The sequence below is a fragment of the Pagrus major genome, chromosome 4 (genome assembly GCF_040436345.1).
Source record: "Pagrus major chromosome 4, Pma_NU_1.0".
NCBI classification, from domain to species: Eukaryota; Metazoa; Chordata; class Actinopteri; order Spariformes; family Sparidae; genus Pagrus; species Pagrus major.
This window is the reverse complement of record NC_133218.1, coordinates 26,055,179-26,079,777: the sequence shown is the minus strand read 5'-3', so window position 1 is coordinate 26,079,777 and position 24,599 is coordinate 26,055,179. Positions and strand designations below refer to the sequence as shown.

General features: G+C 42.0%; 2 protein-coding genes across 3 annotated transcripts; both read left to right on the top strand.

Moving 5' to 3' along the window:
• The first annotated feature begins 773 nt into the window (after positions 1–773).
• LOC140995196 (fibulin-7) lies at positions 774–6,746 on the top strand. Its single transcript, XM_073465155.1, has 8 exons — positions 774–842; positions 2,795–2,954; positions 3,043–3,213; positions 3,816–3,941; positions 5,083–5,268; positions 5,354–5,491; positions 6,155–6,290; positions 6,383–6,746. Exons 1-8 carry the CDS (start codon positions 774–776, stop codon positions 6,744–6,746), a joined length of 1,350 nt encoding a protein of 449 aa, XP_073321256.1.
• A 6,884-nt stretch (positions 6,747–13,630) lies between these two features.
• Positions 13,631–23,723, top strand: kif7 (kinesin family member 7). Of its 2 annotated transcripts, none has more exons than XM_073465069.1 (20): positions 13,631–13,689; positions 14,774–15,166; positions 15,265–15,462; positions 15,563–15,962; positions 16,064–16,411; positions 16,546–16,723; positions 16,823–16,978; positions 17,160–17,318; positions 17,713–17,858; positions 17,986–18,107; positions 18,872–19,027; positions 19,120–19,325; positions 19,437–19,634; positions 20,137–20,262; positions 20,485–20,661; positions 20,744–20,959; positions 21,464–21,670; positions 21,802–22,000; positions 22,245–22,406; positions 23,003–23,723. In XM_073465069.1, exons 2-20 carry the CDS (start codon positions 14,836–14,838, stop codon positions 23,386–23,388), a joined length of 4,071 nt encoding a protein of 1,356 aa, XP_073321170.1. In that variant the 5' UTR covers positions 13,631–13,689; positions 14,774–14,835; the 3' UTR covers positions 23,389–23,723. The 2 variants fall into 2 exon arrangements, with proteins under 2 accessions (XP_073321170.1, XP_073321172.1); XM_073465071.1 differs by lacking the exon at positions 13,631–13,689 and adding an exon at positions 13,832–13,900.
• The last annotated feature ends 876 nt before the right edge of the window (positions 23,724–24,599 follow it).

Here is a 24,599-nt window from a genome sequence, read left to right as displayed (position 1 = left end):
ATACTTTATTTAAAATAAATACGGAATCTAGTAAAAATTCGCCTCAACCTGAACATTTTAACCAATTAAAACTGAACTGAAGTGAGCAAACACACGCCTGAAACAAACTGGAATGAACCTTTTAACAAAGAAAATTTGAAGCCATATTATATTTACTGTTCTGGCATGTGTGAATGCATTCCTGTAGAGGGCACAGCCTCTCTGCAGCTTCTCTCCATCACTGACAATGATCATGATATCTGTCACTGCCGACAAATGCAGCAATCTGATAGCAAGTTCAGCTGACAGATTTCAGCCGAGTGAATGTTGAGTAGTATTATTTTTTAATCTAAATATAATGAACAACATTTACAAATATCCTTCCTGTAAACAGGCCTTTAATAACATCAGAAAACATCAGGCTGAGTTGTGAAGATTTGTGTTAGTCCCTTTTTCAAACTGTTCAAAGTGCCATATACATATTTCTGGATGGAGCGTGCATGCTGCAGTTCAGTTTTCTTCCACTTCTTCACAAACAAGATACAGAGAGGAAGTGCAACCAAGTTAAGTAAAGGGATCATAATGTGGCCACATTTCTCCTGAAGTCTCTTTCCCTGATTGGCTGCTGAAGAGTAAACCCAACATTCCTCAGCGGTTTGCTGCAGCAGCTTTTCCACTGCCGACCGTGGTCACTCTCTCACCTGGAGTCCCTGCACACGCTCAAAGTTCACACCGCCTGCACCTTTCCACACATTTGAGGACAGATCGTCGACTGCATGGGGATCAGTGGAAACATGCTTGCGTCAACTGCGATTGTCACCACCTTGCTGTGTTTCTGCTCGCTCCATCCTACTTTTGGGCAGGTGAGTGAGTGCAATGTCTCAAGTTGAAAGCCTTGAAACATGCTTACAAAGACAGAGCCTTTCTATCCACTGAGCTGATTCATTAACTACCATTCATGGCTTGGAAAACTGCACAAATCTGGCTCCTCTCTCCTCTTACTATAAGTACATAACAGGTCCTGCTGTGAATGTCCTTGCTTTGCATCACATAGAATGTTTTTGACAGAGCAAACCTTGAGGCACTTTCACTTTGCATGCAAGCTACAGGAACAAGAGGATCCAGTGAATTTATGCACTCAATATCTCTAAGTGGTGCTTTGCTGCAATCCTGCCAGATGTTTGATTCAGAGACTTTTTGATACAGAACACTGCATCTGCCTTTGCATGCATGTCCTTTTGTGTTTCTGAGAGATGTCCAGAATGTTTATGTGTTTATAAACACATGGTTTAGGTCTGTTTTAAGTTGCATTTTAGTATTTCAAAGTTGTTGCACATTTAGAAGAATTCAATTTCGTCGTACTGTACTGTAATCTTGAGCTCCAGTGTTGCATGCCTCCTACACCCTGTCACCCAGTTAACATGGACCCATGTGAAATGTTGCTCAGTGCGGGCAGAAAGAGGCCTTTGACAACTACACTATAAACACCAGCCAACCCACCCCGACCGACTGAAGTCCCTCCAAACCCTGTCCAAATCAGAAAGGTGTTTTCAACAAATATTGACTCTTTTTACATAACCCCGGCTGGACGAAAACACTAATTGGTTGTCTGAAAACATGCATGAGAGGACAGGGTGATGCTGTTGAATGAAGGCGAGGACGAGGATAGAAAACAGTGCCACTCCCTCGCCCCTCCAGCCAATAGAAAGGGAGGTTGTGACACAGGTGATGTTTATGCTGTGGGTGTATATACCTGACTGACTGACCCCGAGCTCCAAATCCACCACATCATAAAGAGCAAGTGATTCCACGTAATGCAAGCCAAATAGCTTTTGCTGATTTCAGTTACATAACTCCAACTCCAGACAGTGTCACCACCACATCACAAGAATAGTAACTGATTACCTTCAGGGTGTTATGACTGAGTTACAGTATCTAGCTTTGAGAGGAGGAGGTTCCTGCTTGCACAGGAAACATACTCTGATCCTGCTGCATTTACTCACTCACATAACAGCCCGGCCTCTGTGCTGCTGCACAGGGCCTCAAGTGCACTCCTTCAGCGGACCTTTATTTGTTTACATACAGAGGAGCGGACGTCTGTTATGCCTTTAATTAAACCATCTACTTGAACAATTGAGTAATGAAGCAATAGGTTTAGTTTTGTAGTTTAACCTCAGATATCAGTAGGTGTTTGAGGCGATCAGAATGTTTCTGTCCTTTCAGCAAAAGTCAAGAGTATGCACGCGGAAAAACAAACAGGTGTAATTTATGAAAAGGAATGTGGTGGCTGGAAACTGATGAGGATGACTGAGCGATTTAGTGTGTTGAAAAGGTGAATGTGTGGTTAGTTGCCAAAAATAAAGCTTGAAAATCTTCAGCATCGTTTTAAATCTTGTAAATGAATGGAAATGTTGGAACGAACGGAAAGTTGGCTCTCCAGCTAATACATCAATGACATCACTGGCCTGTGGTCCTTGTGGCTGTGGTCTCTTTTTCATGTTGACAAATATTTATTTTTAACCTGCTTGAGCCAGAGGAATAGCTTTTCTGTCTTCATAAATTCAGCTAAACAGCACTGCTTTGTAAGAAAATTCATATATAGTTTCACCACAACATCTGTAGCTTTCAACATCCAAACAGTAACACTACATATAGAGCAATATCAAATCATATCATATCATGTCATATCATAATGATGATTAATACACTCTAATATAGATTTTTTCTTTTTGCCAGTGAATTACAGCTTTGAGCAAGTTGTTTTGAAACTTGAATCCACACCTAATGACATTAATCGTCCTTTGTTTTGTTCCAGGACTGTCCTAGTAGACAGGAAATTCAAGGCTCTCTGAAGCAGGTCCAGAAGCTCCTCTCAGCCCATGAAGCCTCGTACTTGCAGAGTCTTCGCAACCTGAAGAAGAAAATAAACCTGCTGCAGAGCAACGCAGTGAAACAGACTACAAGAGCCACCAACAGTAAGCAAAACCATCAGAAAGATGGTTAAATATCTGCCATTTTGCTTCGTTTTTTACATTTTTTTATCACCCTCTACTTTTCCAACAGGTACCTGCCCAAAACTGGATGCACCCACCAATGGCAGAAAACTTGGCAAGTCACACAGCGTGGGCCATGAGGTTCACTTTCTGTGTGACCCCGGTTATGAACTTGTAGGATCAGAGAGCAGGTTTTGTCAGGAAAGCCTGACCTGGAGTGGCCAGCAGACTACCTGCAGAGGTAAGAGACAAGCACTGATCCACCTTTCCTCACTGTGGCGGTCACTCTCTCCACTGCCTCCTCCTCATCTTCTTTCCACCAGTGTCTCTCCTCTTCTTCAATCTGATGCTGTTATCTAACCCACTGATCACTTTTTACAACCCTGTCATCGTCCTCTTTGTAACCTCTCCTGCTCGCTCCTCTTTTTGTGCTTTATGCATGTCACCAACGTTTTTCCATGTAGAGATACATTTCATATGTGACCCATGATCATATTTCCTCTTTATGTACTTTGGTCGTCGTTCAGAGAGCTTATTGAATGCTGTGACATGCGATATTCCAACCTCGTCCCCAGCCATCGTCTGACAGCTCGCTGACTTTAAGATAACAGCTCAAAGGCTGTTTGATCAAGACAGGGCGTCCGCTACTCTTCGCCTGCACCTCATATCAACTCATCTGCTCCCATTTTATCCTTATTCCCTCTCTAACATACATATACCATGATGTCACGTTCTTTTATCTTTCAGCATCAGAGATATTTGGTTGCATATGTCCTCTCTTAAAGGTTCAGATGCCGCAGTGGAGTTTCCTCGTATAACCCCTCGTTTTGTCTTTTCCCTCAGACATCAATGAGTGTGTGTCCTCTCCTTGCTCGAATGGTGGGACATGTGTGGATGAAGTGAACCAGTTCTCTTGTGTCTGTGCCAAAGGCTGGTCTGGAGCCACCTGTCAGAGCCCTGTGCCAACATGTAGGTGTTACGCACTACGTACTCAGACCACACACACATAGTTTCACCTCACAGTCGTATAGCTGTTCACATCTAGATAACATGTAGCACTGTTTTCGTACCAAATGTTCAATATTAAGACTTACTGAACATTTGACAAGTACTTCACTGCAGAGCACATTATTTACGGGCTAGTATCCAAATCCTCCCAGTCTGCTAAAGGAGATTACATTGGTCAGTGCCAATACACGTCAGTGCTACCACAAAGTGGGTTTTATTGAATTCTAGCCTTAAGTCCAAGACGATGATGGTTGATAGGCAGCTGGTGCCTGAGTTTGTTTTGTATTTCTCTTGTTTTTAAATAGTTTTTTATAGATGTGGGCACAACAGTCTCTGTTTTCCTGTTGTTTGGTTCAGTTTTGTTCATGTCATTTCCCTGTGACCGGACAGTAGTCAGGAGCAGATTTATATCAAAACTCAATTAGCATGTCTCTTATTCCATCTCTCTTCCTCTCATCCCTGGGGCGGTAAAACATCAACTAAAAGTCCGTTTTAGACTTAAACACATTATGAATCCAAACCTTATTGATAAGATTCCTTAAATCTTAAATTGGTTTAAAACTTTGATAATGATATGTACTGAGTGGAAAGTGTCTCATTCCCATCTTATCAAATACTGATGCTTTAGGATGGCAGGTCAGGTCAGCCATCAAATAGTCAGTATTTGACAAAATGGGAATTCTTGCAAGTTGATAGTATAAAACCTCCGACTGTAATACATGAATCATAAGCATATTGTTGTTGTTGTCTTTTTTATGACATAGCCACATAATTTACACAAGTAGAGGAGCTGCACATTAGATTAAAGCTCACAATACCCTGATGGACTGAAAAAAGGCGACTTTTCTTGCTCAAAGCAATATACGAGAGCTTTATGCTGATAAAACTCAGTTCCTCTTTAATTCCATTTGATACTGGCAGTTGTGACTGACTCTGTCTCACCCCACAATGTCACATCAACAATGCCTGTCACACATTTTCTATTAATGACTCACTGATTGAACTGAGCCTATACACAGCTGCTGCACTGAAAGTATTACAGCAGGGAATGAAAACACTCTACAGCTGCTTACTTCTTCTCTTTCCTGTCCTCCTCATTCAGTCTTTGTCACCATCACAAACACCTCTGCCGCCACCTCCCCAGCCACTGCTGCTGCTTCTACCTTGCCTGCTGCCACCACCGGGCCCTTTGTTCGTCCATCACGTTGCACTATAACGCAGGGGACCACCCACTGCACCTGTGAGCCGGGATACACCATCTCTGGCAGGGACAGCAACACTTGCACTGGTACGACTAATATGTGTCCTGTAACTACATCAGATATACACATTTACATGCAGGATGTTAACTGTGTGTGTGTTGATCACTTTAGATATAGATGAATGTGAGCTGTTCCATAATGGCCAGGCTGGGAGACTGTGTTTACATGCTTGTGTTAACACCCCTGGTGGCTACCGTTGTTCCTGTCCCGTCGGATACAATGTGACCCGCGATGGACGCAGCTGTAAAGGTGTTTTTCTTCTTCTGAGATTTGTTTTACTTTTCATTACAATGTTCAAAATCTGTCCTCAATATAACTTATAGACATAATACATAGGAAATCTGCATTAAAATGCCTTAAAACGACTAGAGCTTTGCATATTATTATATTATTATAGGGTTAGGGTTAGGGTTAGGGTTACCAGAGCACTCACCAGAGACTCTAGTTCTCTCTCTTCTTTTACCCCCTCCTCTCTGTAATGTCGTTCATGAAGTAAAGTATATTTCCCCTCCAGCTCCAGTCATCAGTCAATATTAAACACCCATCAGTGGAAGTCAGGTTGATACACAGGAGTGAAGATAAATCCACTTTTTTATCCCGAAAGTTAAAAAGTAATCCCTGAGTTCTCCTCCCATCGGTCCCATGGTGGCTCACCAACCCATAGAATCGGTTATTTACAAACAGCCACTGTCAAATCCTCTATAGTAGATTTAAGGAGCAAAAACAACAAACTCCACATTTTTTCTTGGAGCTCATAAATGTAAGAAACTTTTCAGTAAATTTAACTGTAAATTTCATCAAAAATGTAAAAACAAAAATCTCCAGAAGTTAGATTTACTTTGCGTACAGTATGAATGAAATCACAACTAACTTTTCTGTTTTAATAAGTGTCTGTTGTTGTTTTTTCCACAGACATCGATGAGTGTGCCAGCAGACAAAACAACTGCACAAAGGACCAGATGTGCATTAACACATATGGTGGTTTCCAGTGTGTCCGTGTGGACTGCCCTAAAATCCCTAATGCTACATATGTCAAGACGTCGCCTATGTGAGCATCATCCTTAATCATTTTTTAATATCCAACTTCACTCCCCATTATCCAAATAAGAGTGATTTTCAGTTTTTCACTTCTCTTTCCAGGCGTTGTGAACGTAACCCCTGTCCCTTGGACAACAAGGCATGTTCTCAGACCCCAAACTCCTTCTCCTACCATTACCTGGCTGTTGTCTCCAACCTGTCAGCTCCTCGCGTCATGTTCAGGGTCTCAGCATTGCGCCCAATAGGAGACACACTTCGCTTCTCTCTGCTGGGTGGAAAACAAGCTCGACGCCACTTCACAGTCCAGCGTTCAGACCGCGTGACAGGGCAGCTGATGCTGGTGAGCCCCGTGCAGGGCCCTGCAACGCTGGAGGCAGAGGTGGAGATGAGCGAGCTAGAGAGACGAGTCCAGCTGGGGAGGTACATCACCAAAGTGACCATGTTTGTTTCCCAGTATGAGTTCTAGAAAGAGAGGGGTGAAAGTGGAAACACACTTAGAGCACAAAGGCCAAACAAAAGTCTGGTCTGGATTTAGCTAAAGACTCTATATTTGGTCATGGATGTGTGATAATCTGATGTATTGTGGTGGCCATCTTTAAATCTGGTTGTACTGTTGCTGAAGAAGGTGTTTCAGCCAGGTCGCTAAAGTGTACCCTCAGTAAGGCTTTGTATTTAGGTTCTTGTAATAAGCACTAATTAATAGGTCATAAGGCTCTTATAAGTCCTTAAAAGATGCTTATTAACATTACTATGTGTTCATAAAACATATATAGTGTTAATAACAATGTAAGGAGGACTTATAAGGGCCTTATTACTTATTAACAAATGCTTACTTCAAGGACCTTAATATAAATTTGTGAGCCGGATGCATTTCGTTCTGCTGTGTACCTGTCTGGTGTATAGTCTCAACAACTATAAAGATGATCCTTGATCCTAAAGCATCACCTGACTCAAGTGATGGATGGATAACATCTGTCTTGCAACGTGCAATAAATGTTTTTGAATATGGGTTCTTTCGGGCCACTGATATTAAGCTACAGAAGTAAAAACTGAGTGACGTATATTTTGTCGACTTCACCATAAGAGCAAGTGCTCCGTATAGATTACCTAAAACATATTTATTGCACGAAGTGTAGGAGAGGTGAACGACATAGCAAACGGTAAAACAGTATTCAACATCCAAAGTCCAACCTGAAAGAAAATGCTATTTTTGTAAATGAGAGTCCAGCTATGTTGAAATGTATGTTATGTATGCTGGACATGTAATCATGACGTGTGAAGATTTTGTAATTCTCTTTTTGTTTAATTTATAGTATGGTGTCACTACAACTATATCTTCCTCCAATACAGTCATTAAAACACAATGTAAACCCTTAAAAGTGTGGTGTTTTATTTACAAATGCATAAAATGCTGTTTAAATTCACTGAACTCTATGCCTTGTGAATTATGCTATAAGAGCAGTCTGATATATATATACATAGATATATAAATATATCTATATATATAAATATATAAGCGGTGATATATGTGAGCAGAGGTTGTTTGGGAAACACTTCAGTTTTCACAGTACAGAGCACTGCTGTTCAGCAGACAGAAAGTCAAAGACAGGCTGCTCAAAGGGCCACTGTGTTCTTACAGTGCATGCATAACTTTCGCTTTTAAATTTGCAGAACAAGCACGCTCAGAAAAAATGCACGTGTCACATGTACCCTGCAAGTAATGTGTGTGATTTTCCCTTCATGAAATGGTAGCATTTTAGATGCGTGTGATGAAATGTGTCACCTGTGTGCTGCAGCAGCCATCTATCGTCTCCTTGGTCTTGCACAACTTTCTGAAAAAGAAACCACTCATGAGTACATCTGTGGAGGGTTAGGCACAGTGTAGGTTCGCTGGACACAAACAGGATGTCTTTAGTTGCACAGGGGGCTCCAGACTGTGACTGAGACTCACTGATGACGCCACAGCGGGGGGAAGGAGGTGGTGGGGGGGTGCTCTAGTCATGGGATCCCAAAACGAGATTGCACGCTGAGTAAAGAAAAAAGATGCATGGAGATAGGGAGACAGACAGAGAGTGATGGCTGAATAGAGAAGGCTGAATAGAGGACGATTCACGCCAGCCAGTCAGTCAGTCACTGGCCGAGGGGTGCGGGCTGAATTAAAAACTGCTGTCTTTATTACCACCACAGAATAGACCTCTCACTGTTCTTCACTCTGCAATGGAAGAATAAGCAGGAGGTGAATGGGGGGCTGTCCTTATGTTTGCCCCTCTGGGAGAGGTGATGACTCAGAATCCAGAGTTCAACCAGACTGCTTTTCTGCTCCTGTCCTCCCATAGCTCCCATCCCAGCACCCAAATAAAAAGCTTCTCCACTTATCTACAACTTATCCTGTCAGTGTTTCCCTGCAGCAGTGCTTGGGCACTGACAGAAATATATACAAACTGTGATCTGGGATCTGGCAGCCCAGTCGCCCGGATATAATGTTAGCAGTTTCTACAAACCACAGATACGTCCAAGGGTTGACATTTGTATCAAATGTTGCATATCATGCGCACACAAAATGCTTATTAGCCACCTTTCACATCAGGGGTGGAGGGGATGGTGGTGGGATAAGCCAACGAGGCTGCCAAATGGCAGTTCGAGTCACACCACTGGATATTTTTAAGGAGACCAGCCCTTTTTGTGGTGACCAAAACCAGCTATTTTTCACTGGAAATCAGACCATCTCCCTCTGTGATCATGCTGATCAAAACAGGTATTTTAAGCCAAACCATGATGTTGTCCTTACCCTAAACAAGGGGTTTATGTGCGTGATCCTAACCAGAGCATAAGCACAGCGTTGTGACAAGAAAGAAAATTCACCCTAAGCAAATGTAAAGTTGCAACATATAGAAATGTTCAGTTTTAAATTACTTAGCTAACATTTATTCTGACAATTGGGTTGAATCTGGTGTTTTGTCTGTGCTGTTTCACCCCTCGCTGTCCCCTCCTTTACGTTGCACCTCTACCATATCACATTACATCCAGCTTCTCATCCTTCCAACCCCACTCCTCCATCTCCACCACCACTACCCTTTCTCTACATTTCTCTCCAATGCGGCTGAGTCACACCGTACAGATAACAAAAAACTGCTAATGAGTGCTTGCAGTGTGTTCTGGACTGAAATCAATATCCTGATCTCAGTCTGGTCGTGAGGCATGGTCATGAGAAACCAGCACTCTCTCTTTGACAGCAGGCCTGGTTATCAATGGTACTTACTTTTTGAAAGGGAATACCTCGGTCTCGTCTGAAGTTTAATGGAACAAAGGAGAGTGTGACTGGGTTTGCCGAGGCTCCAGAGAGTGCAGACAGGACTTCACAGTCAGTTTGGCTCGGGGCCATTTGATGTGGGCATGCAGGTAGGGAGGGGGGATAACAGGCATGCCAGTAGTGCCCACAGAAGTTGTGGTCAGGCCTGTGCTGCAGGTCAGTTCAGTGCTGAGCAGCCAGGATATGATGGTATTGTGGAGTAGGCTGGAGTGGACACCCTATCTCCCTCTTGCACTATTAAAACGTTGATGCTGTTTCTGTTTCTCTCTGTTGTCTCAGCTCAATGCATACTCATTTATTTTATAGTGTAGTCTCAGTTTTGCTCCAAGCAAAGTGGAAAAAGACCAAATTATATCTGCAATTTATGCTCAGATTAAGGCTTTACATTGAGGCTTTCATTTCTCACCTAATTTGGGTTTATTTGTTAACATCGCGGGGTTAGATTTCTAAGACTGATACTGTTATGAGATAACTTTTGTTGTGAAATAGTGCAATACAAATAAAAATTGACTCGACATGACACACAGAAAAGATTTCATCAGCTTTGTAACTCAAATGACAAAATGTTTCATTCATAGGCTGAAGCTGACCACACAACATCGGCCTGCAGAAATATAGGCGTATGGGCCTCATAGTGGTGCTAAAGAGAGTCATTGAAATTTGAATTTATATTAACGGATGCATTTGGGATTATTCATTAAGCAGGAAAAGCAAAAAGGAGAAATGCCTCACTTTAAAAAAAACATATTCAATACTTTCTTGGTTTAGCGATCAAAATCTGTTGATGAGCAATAATAGGGCATCTCAAAAAACTGCTTACTACAGTGCAAATTAAAAGCTAGTAGGAAAGTAAAGCGATTTTTTTATTGGCTGTATACTCCACACTATGACTATCAGAAGGCGGAGTGCCACATATCCGACACTGTTCATATGATACTAACACAACTTCAATTTCATCTTTGAGCTTCCACAGAGTGGAGCAAACAAGGATCACTGTCATAATACTTTCTGACTGTACTTGATTATGTACAAGCCAACTGTGGAAAAGGTATTGAAACAGGAAATGAACACTTTACATGAAAGCTGCTAAAAACTACAAGACAAGGATTCCAACAATCGACAATAAAAATGAATGAGCACTTCTGTGGCCGCCTCAACATTTATTACCAGGAAGATGTGGACATTTTTCCTGTTTAAGGTTCACCTCTTCTCTCTCTATCTGTTATTGTTAGGCCTCCATAATATAACAGGTCACATCTGTCTTTGTCGTGTGAATAAATGTAATTATTGTGGCTCAGGGTGTGAACGAGCATGTGTATTACATTCCCGGAGTTACACCAGCCTTGTTTAAAGCATTTTGCTCTGGAAAACTGTCTGCACTGTAGAGCGGCTTTGAATATCTAACACGTCCAATAAACAGACTATGACTGTAGACCTTTTCTTGACCATGCGCACAGTAACTGTCAGTGAAGCTCTATTTAGTGAATATTTAGAAGTCAGTGTAGTTCATGACTAAATGTAAAATACATTTTTTGCCATGTCATTTTCAGCTTTGAGGCTATTTTGATATATGATGATAACATTTCAGCTTGTAGCTTAATCCTTTAAACATCTTTGTGCCTGTGCACAATCACAAATATGAAACATTTGTTCACATGTTTTAGTGCTATAGAGAAAACCGCTTTATGTCTCAAAGTCATTGCAAAGGAGTCTATTGGTGTGCATGTAAACCACAGTGTGACACTGCCCCCTGCTGGTGCCAGAGGAGACATGCTGAACTCACTCTAACGTTGTTTCCCTCACAGAAACGTTCGCTGTCATTACTTTGGAGATGGGGTTGGTCTCAGGTTGTAACATGCACAGCGGAAAAATACCAAAGTACATTTGCAAATTATGGTGGGACTAACTTCACGTTAAAACTTATCCTTTACATGTTTTGTTTTAGTTTTTTTGGTTAAAATCATAGGGTCAGATTTCTAAGGCTGATATATTTATATTTATCTGATTCAGGTTTGACAAAAAACACATATTGAGAATATGAAAGGTACACTGTACTCATATGAATCTGACCCATGCTCTTTCAGTTCAGAGTGAAGGTTTGTCATTGAAATTGATTTGAAACTATGATTAGATAATTCAATTCTGTGCTCGGTTATTCTAAGTTATTCTGTTTCCAGCAGGTTTTGTGAGATATGACACCCATAAATCTTCCTCGTGATCAGCAGTTAGCTTTCTGAGCCTACCGCAAAATGGCTGTTCAATACATCACTTTTAGAAGGCCCTGACTTCAACTCACTGATTCAAAGAGAGAGGGCAACCTTTCTGTAGATGAACGACTCTCCAGGAATGTCACCATCAGTGCTGGAAACAGGCAAAGCAGCAAAGAGAGGTATGACCATATCTTATTAATCATACAAGAAAAAACAGCAACAAGAACAGGAAAAGACCTTAGAGAAAATAAATGGTTCACAAGCCAATAACCCCATTAATCAAATACAAAATTAACTGAGTCAACTTCAAACCCAACTGGAAAGTATCATAAACCAAAAACACAGTTCCTTATCCAACAACTCAAAGATGAAAATGTTAAATATGGTAACAAATCAAGCATAAATCTGGGGAATCTAATACAACTCAAAAAAGAGAAAGCAATTATCCCGTCCTCGCTTATGACCCAGAATCCACAGGATATAAAAATGTGTTTGAAAAATGTTTTAGCAAACTATTGTTTATTCCTCAGATCATGAAAGCCCAACCAATTACAAACAGATACTTTTCTACTACCTATAGAGCAAGCTACCATTTTAGATGCACCCCTTGCCTCTGAAGAACTGAATAAAGCTCTGAATAAACTGCCAAATAATAAGTCACCGGGACCAGATGGATTTCCAGTATGTCTGGGACATATAATCACTATTTTAAAGAGTAAATACAGAGCAGAAATGAAAGCTCCCCCCGCCATACTCACACACATGAATACTACTATAATGACACTTCTATAAAAACCCAATAAAGTCCTGACCCACCCATGCAGCTATCGTCACCTTTCACTACTTAACAAAACATATTGTTTCAGATTACATCCTCAGGTTATTTTTTTTACTTAATCAACATATCAAGAAAAACAAAACCATAATTGTGTCATTAGATGCCATCAGTTTGGTTTTGGAGAGTCGTTCATTCATTGGATAAGAACACTGTACACTTCAGACGGACCACAGTTATCACAAACGGGGGTTCACCTCCCCGAGGTTCACACTTTATCAGAGAACCAAAACAGGATGTCCACTCTCACCATCACTATTTGCATTTTTTATCAAATCCTACAACAAAACAGAGACATTGAAAGAATCCAGGATGATAACTAAGAACATAAAATTAGTCTTTCACTCAGATGATTTATTTCTATACCTATGTAGGCCAATACGGAGCCAATACACACACACACACACACAATCACACACACACACACACACACACACATGTATATATGTATATATAACAAAGAATGTCGCTCCAGATCGGACAGACTCCCTCCAAACAGTCTGGGAGTGATCCAAGTCAGGACAGGACATAAAACCTTCATTGGGTCTGGGAGTGGCCCAGAGCTCAAACATACAAAATAAACAAACAAACAAACAAACAAACAAACAATTCTTGCATGTAAGATTTTGAATCATCGATTTGTATCAAAATCACCAGTCCCCATCTACCTCAGCGGTCCTGAAGAATGCTGCAATGCTTTTCTGTTGTGAAGCTCCAGAAATGTTTATGAGTTATGAGTTTATGAGTAGATAATGACTGAATGTTTTATTTTTGGGTGAACTCGTCCTTTATTTAATCTGCAGCTTTAAAGGTGTGACAGGAGGGCACTTCCCCAAATGTTCACAGTGCACCTTTAACCTCTCGGCCATGATGCGCTCCACAGACCACACCCAGCCCGGAGCCCGGAGCCCGGAGCCCGGAGCTGAGCCCCGCGCTGAGCCCAGGCTCCCCCCGGGCTCCTCCCCTCGGCTCCCCCCTCAACTTCCATTCTCCAAAAAAAAAAACCACTCCAGTGTTATCCTCAACCCCATGGTGTAACTTCTGCCGCATTAAAGTAAGTTATGTCAACTATTAGCGGTTACATGAACTTACCCAGTCACTGCATGTAGTTTGACGACGCACTTTTCTCGCAGGAACGTGCTGCAGCTGCTCCTTAAACATCCAGCCTCATCCCCATGTTTTGATTTTGTTGTTCGCACTGCTGGCTAACTGGCTAACTTTAGCTTAGCTGAACTTAAACCTAGGAAACGGGCGACTAAAACGAGGTTAGTGGGTGAAGTTGGGATGCTTCTTGGGAAGTTTAGGAGAAAGACGACTCGTGTGTTTGTCACACGGATAACGGTGCTGTTTACTTTGTTAAACAGAGGCTAGCTAACGCCGCCTCGCTAACAGGCTCGAGATAAGTTACTCGGCGCTAACGTGGGAGTTTTAAAAGTTATCTTAGCTATAGTAATAATGTAAGCCTTTTAACGTGAACCTATGAGTTCAAAGTTGTGGGACTGCCAGATTTTAAAGACTGCCGTAGCTTTACGTTTGATCCACGTTGTCTCACGTTACTTTCAGTAAGTTTCATAGTGATGTAGCAGTGATTCATAGATCAAAGTGTGCTGCATCCCTCAAAACACCATATAAAGCCTCAACCCCCCTTAGAGGCGAGGGCAAGGTGAAGCTTTACATGTTGTTGTAATAGGACATGCTGACATGGTTGCACATCAGTGAGCAGGTTGAGCTATATGGCAGTAAGTTGTTGTTTTTTTTCTCTTTTACATCAGTGTGATGAAGTACCTTGATTACCTTTAATTTGCTTCGTTAGCCAAAGTGAGACTTTTTTTTCTGGTTATTTTATCTGTAAATAGTTTCTCATAACTTTTCAGAATACTCATATATTAAATATTGATGTTGTGTAATCAAAGTATACATTTTTATTCATATCGGCCTCTTCTGCTGTAACTGAAAGTAAAAAAATTTTGTGGTCTCACAGCAAAAATTGTTGCATACCTGACCAAAAAAATGTGTGTTTGAGCTGCTTGGTTGGTTCATTGCATGGTCCCGTAATGGGTCACATTCTTACTCATAGCAATATTGCATGAGATGTTGGAAAACAACCTTTGGTGACAGATGATTTCTATCCCCTCTAGTGGCCCAAAGATGATCCATACATAGCGGAGGAACACCGAAGAGCTCCAGCTGTGCGGCAGAAATGTCTCCCAAAGTGCCCGGTGGCCAAGGCAGAGGGGATTATTCTGCAGTGCAGGTAGCTGTTCGAGTGCGTCCACTGCTGCCTAAAGAGCTTCTACACTGCCACGAGAGCTGCATCACTGTGGACTCGGAGCTGTGTCGGGTTACACTGGGCCATGACCGGCACTTTCTTTGCGACTACCTATTTGAAGAAACTTGCTATCAAGAGGAGGTTTATTCTGTGTCAGTCCAACCACTCATAGATGCCTTCTTTCAAGGCTTCAACGCTACCGTCTTTGCCTATGGGCAGACAGGCTCCGGCAAGACGTACACCATTGGAGAAGCTAATATTTGTAAGTTATTTGTTATACATTTTATTTTATTTTACTCTTCAGTTATTATTGCCAGCTCTGTTTATTCTGAATTCTGAATGTTTTGATTGTGTTTGTAGGCTCCTTTACAGATGAGGAGCAGGGCATCATCCCCAGGGCTGTTGCTGATATCTTCAAGCTGCTGGATGAAAATGACCTCACAGACTTCTCTGTGCGGATCTCGTATCTGGAGGTCTACAAAGAGGAGTTCAAGGACTTACTGGAGGTGGAGACAGCCAGCAAGGACATCCACATCCGGGAGGACAAAGGCAACATTGGTATTAAGCATGTTTCTGTGGTTATGCTATGAAATGTTATGCAGCATTTCACTTTATGCACTCATCTAGATTTAATGTTTTTGTCTGTGTAACTTCATAGTTCTGTGTGGGGTAAAGGAGTGTGAAGTGGAGGGTCTTGACGAGGTGTTGAGTTTACTGGAGTCAGGAAACACAGCCCGGCACACTGGTGCAACCCAGATGAATCCGAACTCCAGCCGCTCGCACACCATTTTTACCGTGTATATGGACCAGCGCCGAGGAAGCTCTCGCCTCTATGGGACTGCTACAAGTTCTGGACCACAAATGTTGTCTTCCAAGTTCCACTTTGTTGACCTGGCAGGGTCTGAGCGCATCTTAAGGACGGGGAACACTGGAGAGAGACTGAAAGAGAGTATCCAGATTAACAGCGGCCTTCTGGCTCTGGGAAATGTTATCGGGGCACTGGGGGACCCCAAGAGGAAAGGCTCTCACATACCATACAGAGATTCTAAAATCACAAGGTACATTTTCAATAATTTCATTAGATATTTTAACATACCAGAACAGAAATTGGTGTAAAATATCACTTTGGTTGAATTTATATAATCCTTTTTTCACCTAGGATCCTAAAAGACTCTTTGGGTGGAAATTCAAAAACACTGATGATTGCCTGCATCAGCCCATCCTCCTCAGACTTTGATGAAAGTCTGAATACGCTAAACTATGCCACAAGGGCCAGAAACATTCAGAACCGGGCGACAGTCAACTGCAAGCGAGAGCCGGATCGGGTGGAAGGGCTTGAGCAACAGATCAAGGCCCTTCGCAGAGCCCTCGAAAACCGCCAGCGTTCAGAGACCCGCATCATTTCTCACGCTGATCCTAGCAGGAGGCCTCGACTTGGAGAGGGAGAGATAAGCAGACTGCAAGTCCAGAGTGCCCACTACAGGACGTGCACAGACACTGCTTACAGGTCAAAGCAGATGATTATTATAGTTCAATTAAGTCTGCATGATATTTTAATGTGTCTCACATTCTGATTGTGAGATGTGTTTTTTGATTAAAGAAACATTGATTCCTTCCTCCAAAATCTTCTATTACTCACAGGTTGTTGCGGGAGCTGCAGAGTGAAGGGGCTCTGACGGCAGAACAGGGCCTGAGAGTGAAAGAGTGGCTGTGCTCAGTGGAGGAGGAACGGAGCGGGCTGACCACCGCCTCAGGGCCAGACAGCGGTATTGAGGACAGCATCGCGTTAAGGAGAGGAAGGCCTTCTGTAAGGAACCAGGTGTGTTTCATTCACAATCCAAAGTAAACAAAATGTTTCAGTCAAATTTCAGGAATTGTAGATGTCCAGCACTGTCATGTTTATAAATGTGTTACCCAGGATCCAGAGGCTGCAGAGGAGAGTTGGAGCCATGAGCATGAAAGAGAGAAAGATGAAAGTATCGTCCAGCTTCAGGCGCAAATCCAGCGGTTGGAGATTGAAAACACAGACTTTTTAGCTGCTCTGGAGGACGCTATGGAGCAATACAAGCAGCAGGTGAGATGCAGTGAAATCCTAATATTGTTTTGACAGTGCAGTGTGTCACAGCTTAGTCATGGCATGCCACATTCATTATATTAAATTGCATGGTCACAGCAGGGTTAACCAAGCTTAGCTGCATAATATGAGCCATCTTTGGAGTGCCTCATGTGATATATTTCTTATTTGATTGTCTCAGAGCGATAAGCTGCAGGAGCAACAGGACTTGATAGCAGATATGCAGTGTCATCTGTCCACACAAGGGCTGATGGGACTGGGTCTTAACCTGAGATCACGACCTCACACGGCCCCCATGGGCTCCATGCAGCACAGTCAGAATGGAGGCACATACAGACAGGTAACCAGCCAGCAGAGCTAGTTTTTCAGCCTGTGTTGTTTAAAAGTTAAAAAATGGTTTAAATTTTTTTTAAATAAAAATGTAAAAATATAAAACAATCTCCAATATCAAACTTGATTTAAATGTTTATATATTTATGTATTCATTTTTTAAACAAACATAACATTCGCTTAACTTTTAGTGCAAATACCTGACTAACCAATTGTGTATGAATACCCAAATATAAATAGTTTGGTAATATATATTAACTAACTAAATTAATGAGGATAATAATAATCATGTGGCAGTTAAGTCATTGTGTTTGTTTACCAAATATCAAAATGTGTGTGTATGTGAGTGTGTTAAATCTTTCCATTAAATCTGGCCCTGGCTGTGGGTTTGTGTGTTGTTTCAGGTCAGTCCAGTGGGCTACTTTGGAAATGGGCCTTGTGGTGATCAGGATAGTAGCCTCTGTGAGGAGCAGGACTTCCCAGGAGGAGAAGAAATGCAGGACACAGAAGACGAGGGCGGTCATTTCAACCTCATCCGGGAGAGACGCAAGTATGTTGTGTTTCTAAAAATCATAGCTTGTAGCTTAACTCTATTTAAATGAAGTGTTGATAATATAAATAATGCATACATGAGGGAGTGTTAATATAATTGCACATGTTGTGTTATGTGTAAAAAGGCAGGTAAACCTGACGTGGACCAAGAGGGATATGCTGTCAGGAGGACTAGCTGTCGGTGGTAGAGGGCTCATATCTCAGCTGCATGAACCATACCAGCACCCAGCTTTAGCCAGAAAAGCATGTAAGTCTAACAACCTTAGTTGTACCTATGTAAGTCAAAATTAAAGGATCCACTGGGACTCTAATGTTCATAACATTGTTTATGCGACCTTATTGTTGAAACGTTGTTTACATATTCACAAAATCTAAAATCCAATTTGCAAAAAACAATCCCACTTTCAGTTACACAGCAAAAGTGATATGCAACCAAAGTTGTGAAATATTTGAGAGAAAAAAATCACATGCTTAAAATCTATTAGGAACATCTTGATCCACATGTGTACTCTCCTGTGTTGCATCGTATGTTTGTGGGGAACTTTTCACTGCATCTTACCACACAGCATTGATCTGCTGATGTTTAGGCATGCAGTCTTTTGGTGAACAGAGCATGTCCATTTCCACGTTTGAGAAATGTTGGATTATTTTGTTTTGCTCAGAAAGTGAGACACCGGCCACATATGGGATCACAATTCATTTATTTTTGCATTGTGTTGGTTCCTTTTGCAATCAGATGTTTCCACGTTGATCTGGTAGAGTCAGGGTAACCTCAGGCTTGTAATAATGTTTTTGCCTGTGTTTTAGTCTCTATTCTGTGATCCGAGATTCATATTACACCTGCTTTATGCCCAAGTGGAGGGTGAGAGTCAAACAGGTAGTACTAATCTGTGTTAGTAAAGGAAGATCACACATGAAGGCTTGAACCTTGGCATTTCTCTGAAACTCGGTCAACTTCCTCATCATACCATCCTGCTGACCTCTTGTGTCCTCTCTAAAATCTCTGTGTAGCCAACTCCAGTACCGGGGAGACATCTGTGCGTGAAAGTCTGAAAAGTTTTGAAGGCGTTTCTGAGTGGGGACTTCATCAGGCACAGCAAAAGATCCGGGAGCTCTCTGTCACCATCCGCATGAAGGAAGAACTTATCAAGGAGCTGGTCAAAACAGGTAGAAATTTCAATCTCAGTGACTTTCCCAAAATTGAGGTTCTCTTCCATGTCTTTCTGTAAAACAATTGCTTGTGGGGGATGTTTTTTTAGGTAAGGATGCTCAGGCCCTGAACAAGGAGTACAGCCACAAGATCACGGCCCTGGAGAGCGAAGCTGTGCAGGCTCGACAGGAGCTGCAGGAGGCCCAGCGGCAGCTGCAGGATCTAGAGAAGCAAGAGAGAGAGATCAGCACGACAGACAAGACCAGAGCACAGGAATGTCGCAGGAAGATAGCTGCAGCTCAAAGCAAAGTTCAGGTTTGACTTTCACACCTCTATAGAACACATAGGCAACAGACGTATTCTTCTATGTGGTCCTGGTACTGCACATTTGAACTTCTGTAAAGCAAAATGTGTTTTTCATATTAGGTTCTCAGTCAGCGTCAGAGGGATACCGCTCGTCTCGCTAACCTTCCTGCCCAGAGCGAACGTCGAGTGTTAGAGCTGGAGCGAAGTGTTCAGAGTATGAGGCAGCAGCAGGAGCAGCTGCAGAAGCGTCTGCGCCAGGAAAGTCAGCAGAAACGACGTCTGGAGACCGAGATGCAACGAAGAACTCACAGAGTCAAGGTACCTCAGGCCAATCCCGCAGAGGGGGCTCAATGTGTTTAGAAATAATATTTCGCGTCTAAATGGTGTCAAATACTTCAACACCGAGCTTAAAATTTAGTAGCAGCGTTGCTCTCCAGTGTAAGATTAAGATTGTCTTTATTTATCCCACAATGGGGAAATTCACATGTTACAACTGCTCGAGGTGCAACAGTGCAAGTAAGAATCAGAAATATATGCATAGAAATATTAAATAGAAAATAAATAGAAACACAAGATATTTACAAAAAACAATAAGATATTTACAAAAGCAAACAAGTGGGTGGAAATTGACTGTTCATGTAGTGCTTGAGTTGAACTGTCTGAACAAGTCCAGCAGTCCAACCTGAAAAGTGATTAAAACATTCTTTATTTTGATTTATCAACAATTTACTCTCCAAGGCCACTTCAGTTGTTGGAAATTGTTACCGCTACTCATCAAAAGTATACTGTATACTCTTCCTTTCTTCCATTGCTTCTGTAGGAGCTCGAGATAAAGAACGAGCAGCAGCAGAAGATCCTGAGAATAAAAACAGAGGAGATCGCTGCCTTCCAGAGGCAGAGACGCAGCGGCAGTAACGGCTCTGTCATCTCACTAGAAGAACAACAGGTGGGACAAAAACTAACTTTGAATTCATAGAAAACAAACTGGCTGTAAATCCCAGAAGAAAATTAAACACATGATAGTTTGATCTTAAATGCAGAATCTTTTTGGTTTTTTTTATTTTAAGAAATGTCTGAATTTTGCTTGTCACTCCCCTGTCGCTTCAGTTTGTGTGTCTGTGTTAATTTGCATGATGCAACCTTGTGTGTCTTGACTGGCTGTGAGCAGAAGATTGAGGAACAAAAACGCTGGCTGGATGAGGAAATGGAGCGGGTACTGGAACAGAGGAGAGGGCTGGAAGATCTGGAAGGAGAACTCACTAAACGAGAGGAAATCCTGGCCAAGAAAGAAGCTCTGCTACAGGAACGCAGCGGCCTGGAGACCAAGAGGCTCCGCTCCAGTCAGGTATTAACAACCACAAACAATTAAATTAGGTGACACAGGAAACTGGCAAATACTAAAAAGTTTTTTCTTTTATTTACTCTAGGCCTTGAGTAAAGACCTGGTGACACTCACAGGCCGTATTGAGACACTTGAGCAAGAGCTGAGTGAGAGGAACGGTCTTCTTCGCAGCGGCAGTGCTCAAGACTCACAACAGATTCGGCAAGAGATCTCTAACCTGCGTCAAGAGAAAGACTCACTGCTGAAACAAAGAGTGGAGCTGGACGATAAGCTGCGGCAGGGTAACCTGCTCTCACCTGAGGTCAGACATTACTCCAGGGTTCAATACTTGAGACTTTGTGTCCTCAACAGTGAATAGGTACGGAAGCCCTAAAGGGCCATGCATTCATACATTTTATTTCCTCCGTTTTCCCGTGATAACGAGTTAATTTCATTTGTTTTCTCGAGATCTCGAGTTATTATCTCGAAATAACAACTGCCGTTTTCCCGAGATAACGAGATTATTTTCTCGAGATCTCGAGATAACGAAACTTTGTTTTCCCAAGATAACGGGAAAATGGAGGAAATAAATTGTATGAATGCATGACCCTTTAGGGCTTCCGTAAATAGGATACTTTGTTGTGTCTTCATAGCACTGACAGACGAACATATTTTTAATTGTGTGGCAGAGAAAGATTTTTTTGTTAGTAATAGAGGTATTGCTGTGCTGCAAACATGTATTTAGCTCTCACATGGCAACAATATGAACTTAAATGTTTGTGTTAATATTCTCATGGAACCCACCTCTTCTCTCTGATGTTTCTAGGAGGAGCGAACACTGTTCCAGTTTGACGAGGCGATCGAGGCTCTGGATGCAGCCATTGAGTACAAGAATGAGGCCATCACTCAGAGGCAGAGACAGCTGAGGGCATCTGCCAGTATGCTGTCGCAGTGGGAGATGAACCTAATGGCTAAACTCAGTTACCTGTCTGCCTCTGAGACCAGAGCTCTGCTGTGCAAATACTTTGACAAGGTCTGTGCAACACAGAACCTGAGATTCTGCATTTTTAATCTGTGTTCTCACCTACTTGAGGCACGTAACTCCTTATGGCTAATCTCTGCAATATTTATGCTGAAGAGAATATATGTAAATGTCTCCTGTAGGTGGTGTCTCTGCGTGAGGAGGAGCGTAAGCTACAACTTGCCCTGGCCGAGCTCGAGATGCAGTTGGATGATCAGCAGAGGCTGGTGCAGTGGTTGGAGAACGCCCTCGATCGCACACAGCTCGACACAGATCGACGGCTCACGCAACAGCAGAAGGAGCATGAGAGGAGCGTGCAGCTTTTATTGCAGCAGTGTCGAGGTGCGGCTCACTTGGACTTATTATGAGTAAAACAATTTGTTATCTCCTCCAAAAAAAACAAAGATTTCCTGCACGTGTTTATCTTCTAGCACCATTTGAAATGAATTGCTCAATAATTTGTCTACAATGGATATACTTTAGGTTTACAAGGAGAATATAAGTTGGATTGAAGTGCAGAAAGTCATGTAAAGTTATTAGTCATTTCTGAACACTCTTCTACTTACCTTTTAAATGTTCTCCACAGAGCAAATAGATGAGGGCCTGGCAGGAAGGCAGCGGCAGTATGAGGGATGGATCCATAACCTCAGCAAGGAGCTGAGCCACTACAAGGTGGCAAATGTGGAACTGAGCAACAAACTTAGGGAGCTCTGTGGTTCAGCCAACCAACCAAAGGAGCATACTAAAGGTAAATGGTATTATTAGATCAAAGTGTTTGTTGCTTATGATATCTATGATTATGGTAATCATTGTGTTTACAGCTTGCAGCAAGAGGGCTTCAGATATTTGTGTTATTAAGCCATACTTTGCGTTTTGTAAACACTGTTATGCCTCCAGGGCAGTGTCAACACTTGCTGGTGGTATGATGTTTCCAGGTTGTACATCCGTCTGTATGCGGTTATTAAACACAGTATCTCAGGAACACTTCCTTCAGATTTAGCACAAGTGTCCAGTTAGACTTAAGAACGAATTGATTAGAATTTGGAGGTAAAAGGATGAAGTTGTTTTTTGGCCATAACCCAATAATTGATATGCTGATTATCACAAAATTTTACACAAATGTTCAACAGAATAAAATTATGTCAGTGGGTTCATTTCCAACAAGCACACCGGTTCTTGTCAGTTCAGTTTGTTACAGATTAGAAAGGTTATTTCAGAGACATATAGAGGGTCGAACATCTTATTTCTTTGATAATCTATTTGGCCCTCAGATCTGTCTTGACGTCTGTGTTGACATTCAACAGGCTCAGAGTAGTAGCACTCAAGTCTGGTGTTGTCTTTCAGTTGTGGCCTCTGAAGGTAAACCAGCAGGCATTGGCAGCATGGAGAAGCTGCCCCGCTGCCCCGAGGACAGCCCAGGAGGCAGATTGATGGGTCAGTCTGCGAACCCTTCCAGATCCAGGGAGGAAATGCGCGAGCTGGTGAACACCCCTCTCCCGTCCACATGGAGACGCTCTTCTCTCCCCACGGAGGAACCCGCTGTCATGGAGGAGCTGTGGCTCCCAGCGGCTGGGGACGCTCCTGTTAACCGTGTAGTTCAAACTGGTGTAGGTTCCTGGGGCGGCCTGCCTGTGGTTAAGTCTCGCCGAGAGTCCCGCCGCTCCAGCCTCAACGTCGGACCACTGACTTCAAACAATGCATTCATTGACGTACGAAAGAATCCTGTCTGAAAATCAGTGTTTTGTGTTACTTCAGACCTTTCACATTGATTTTCTTTTACTGTGGTTTCTAAAATAATTTCTGTATTATCTGTCTCTCATTTCAATTTTTGTACTTGTATATAAAGTTTTTAATGAACAAAGACACCCACTGATTTTTGTATGAAGCACTTTTACTAAAGTTTACGTTTCCATCATACATTAGCTGGTAGGAATATGGTCTTCCCAACCAGGAAAGTCAATAAGTGGTGAATCATTTGCATCAATACAGAATGAGATTTTCTTACTCTCCAATCATGTAGTGTCTTGACCTACAGTATTTTATATTAAAATGTTTTTGTCTTCCATCTCGGTCTTCAGTTTTTGTTTTTTTTTTTTCAATTAAAGCTTTTCAGAAATGTTAACATGAAGCTCTGATTTCTTCCATTTCCATTTGCCCCGTTATCCTTTAGAAATCGATGGTCAGGTTGGATGTTATCACAGTTGATGTAGATGACGCTTCAAATCTGCTGTGAAATATTACATTAGTGTTGCCGTGGTGAAGGTTTAAGTGCAGCTGTCATCAGTAGTGAAAGGGTGGAGGCTGCAGCTGATTATTGAAGTCCTCGTCTAGGAGGGAAACTCACAAAGGAGATAAAAGAAAAAGGAAATGATGGCGGACACTTCATTTCAATCAGTATACCTTTTAATCTGAAGAGATGAATAATGCTACCTGGAACATCAAAAACATGCATCTTTTCATTCTGAATTACTTAAAGAGTCGACATAATGATTTATACTTCCAGAGTAGATCCCTATCTCAAATGGCAGGCCATAAACTCTTTGTGACAGAACTTAATTGAGAATCTTGATGATTTTATGTTTTCTTCAGTATCAAAGCAATCCAGTGATAGTTGTCTGTAAATAAATGGATGAAATGCAAAGAGGAGCTGCTAAAAGCTAATTCAGCATGCTTTAAATTATGACAATTTTCCCAAATTTAAACAAATATACACACAAAGACATGTAGCCCACAGTTACCTTGTTGACTGTGTCAACATTATACCATAATTTAACATTAAATTTTACTGTTTGTAGTTTCAAAACATACTGCATGAGTATTCCCCGATAGAAGACGCAGAGTAATAATAGTAGTGAACCAACCCAGATTTGTTTAAACCCCCTGGTTCACAATCTCAGTTTGCACTATAGACCAAGAACTTACTGTAGTTGTTCACCGCAAG

Coding starts and splice junctions, on each gene's coding strand:
- kif7 (XM_073465069.1), top strand. CDS start 14,836: ATGTCTCCCAAAGTGCCCGGTGGCCAAGGCAGAGGGGATTATTCTGCA. Junction 20,263..20,484: donor TCTCACTAGAAGAACAACAG/GTGGGACAAAAA, acceptor GGCTGTGAGCAG/AAGATTGAGGAACAAAAACG. Junction 21,671..21,801: donor TGTGCAAATACTTTGACAAG/GTCTGTGCAACA, acceptor TGTCTCCTGTAG/GTGGTGTCTCTGCGTGAGGA.
- LOC140995196 (XM_073465155.1), top strand. CDS start 774: ATGCTTGCGTCAACTGCGATTGTCACCACCTTGCTGTGTTTCTGCTCG. Junction 3,942..5,082: donor TCAGAGCCCTGTGCCAACAT/GTAGGTGTTACG, acceptor CTCCTCATTCAG/TCTTTGTCACCATCACAAAC. Junction 5,269..5,353: donor GGACAGCAACACTTGCACTG/GTACGACTAATA, acceptor TGATCACTTTAG/ATATAGATGAATGTGAGCTG.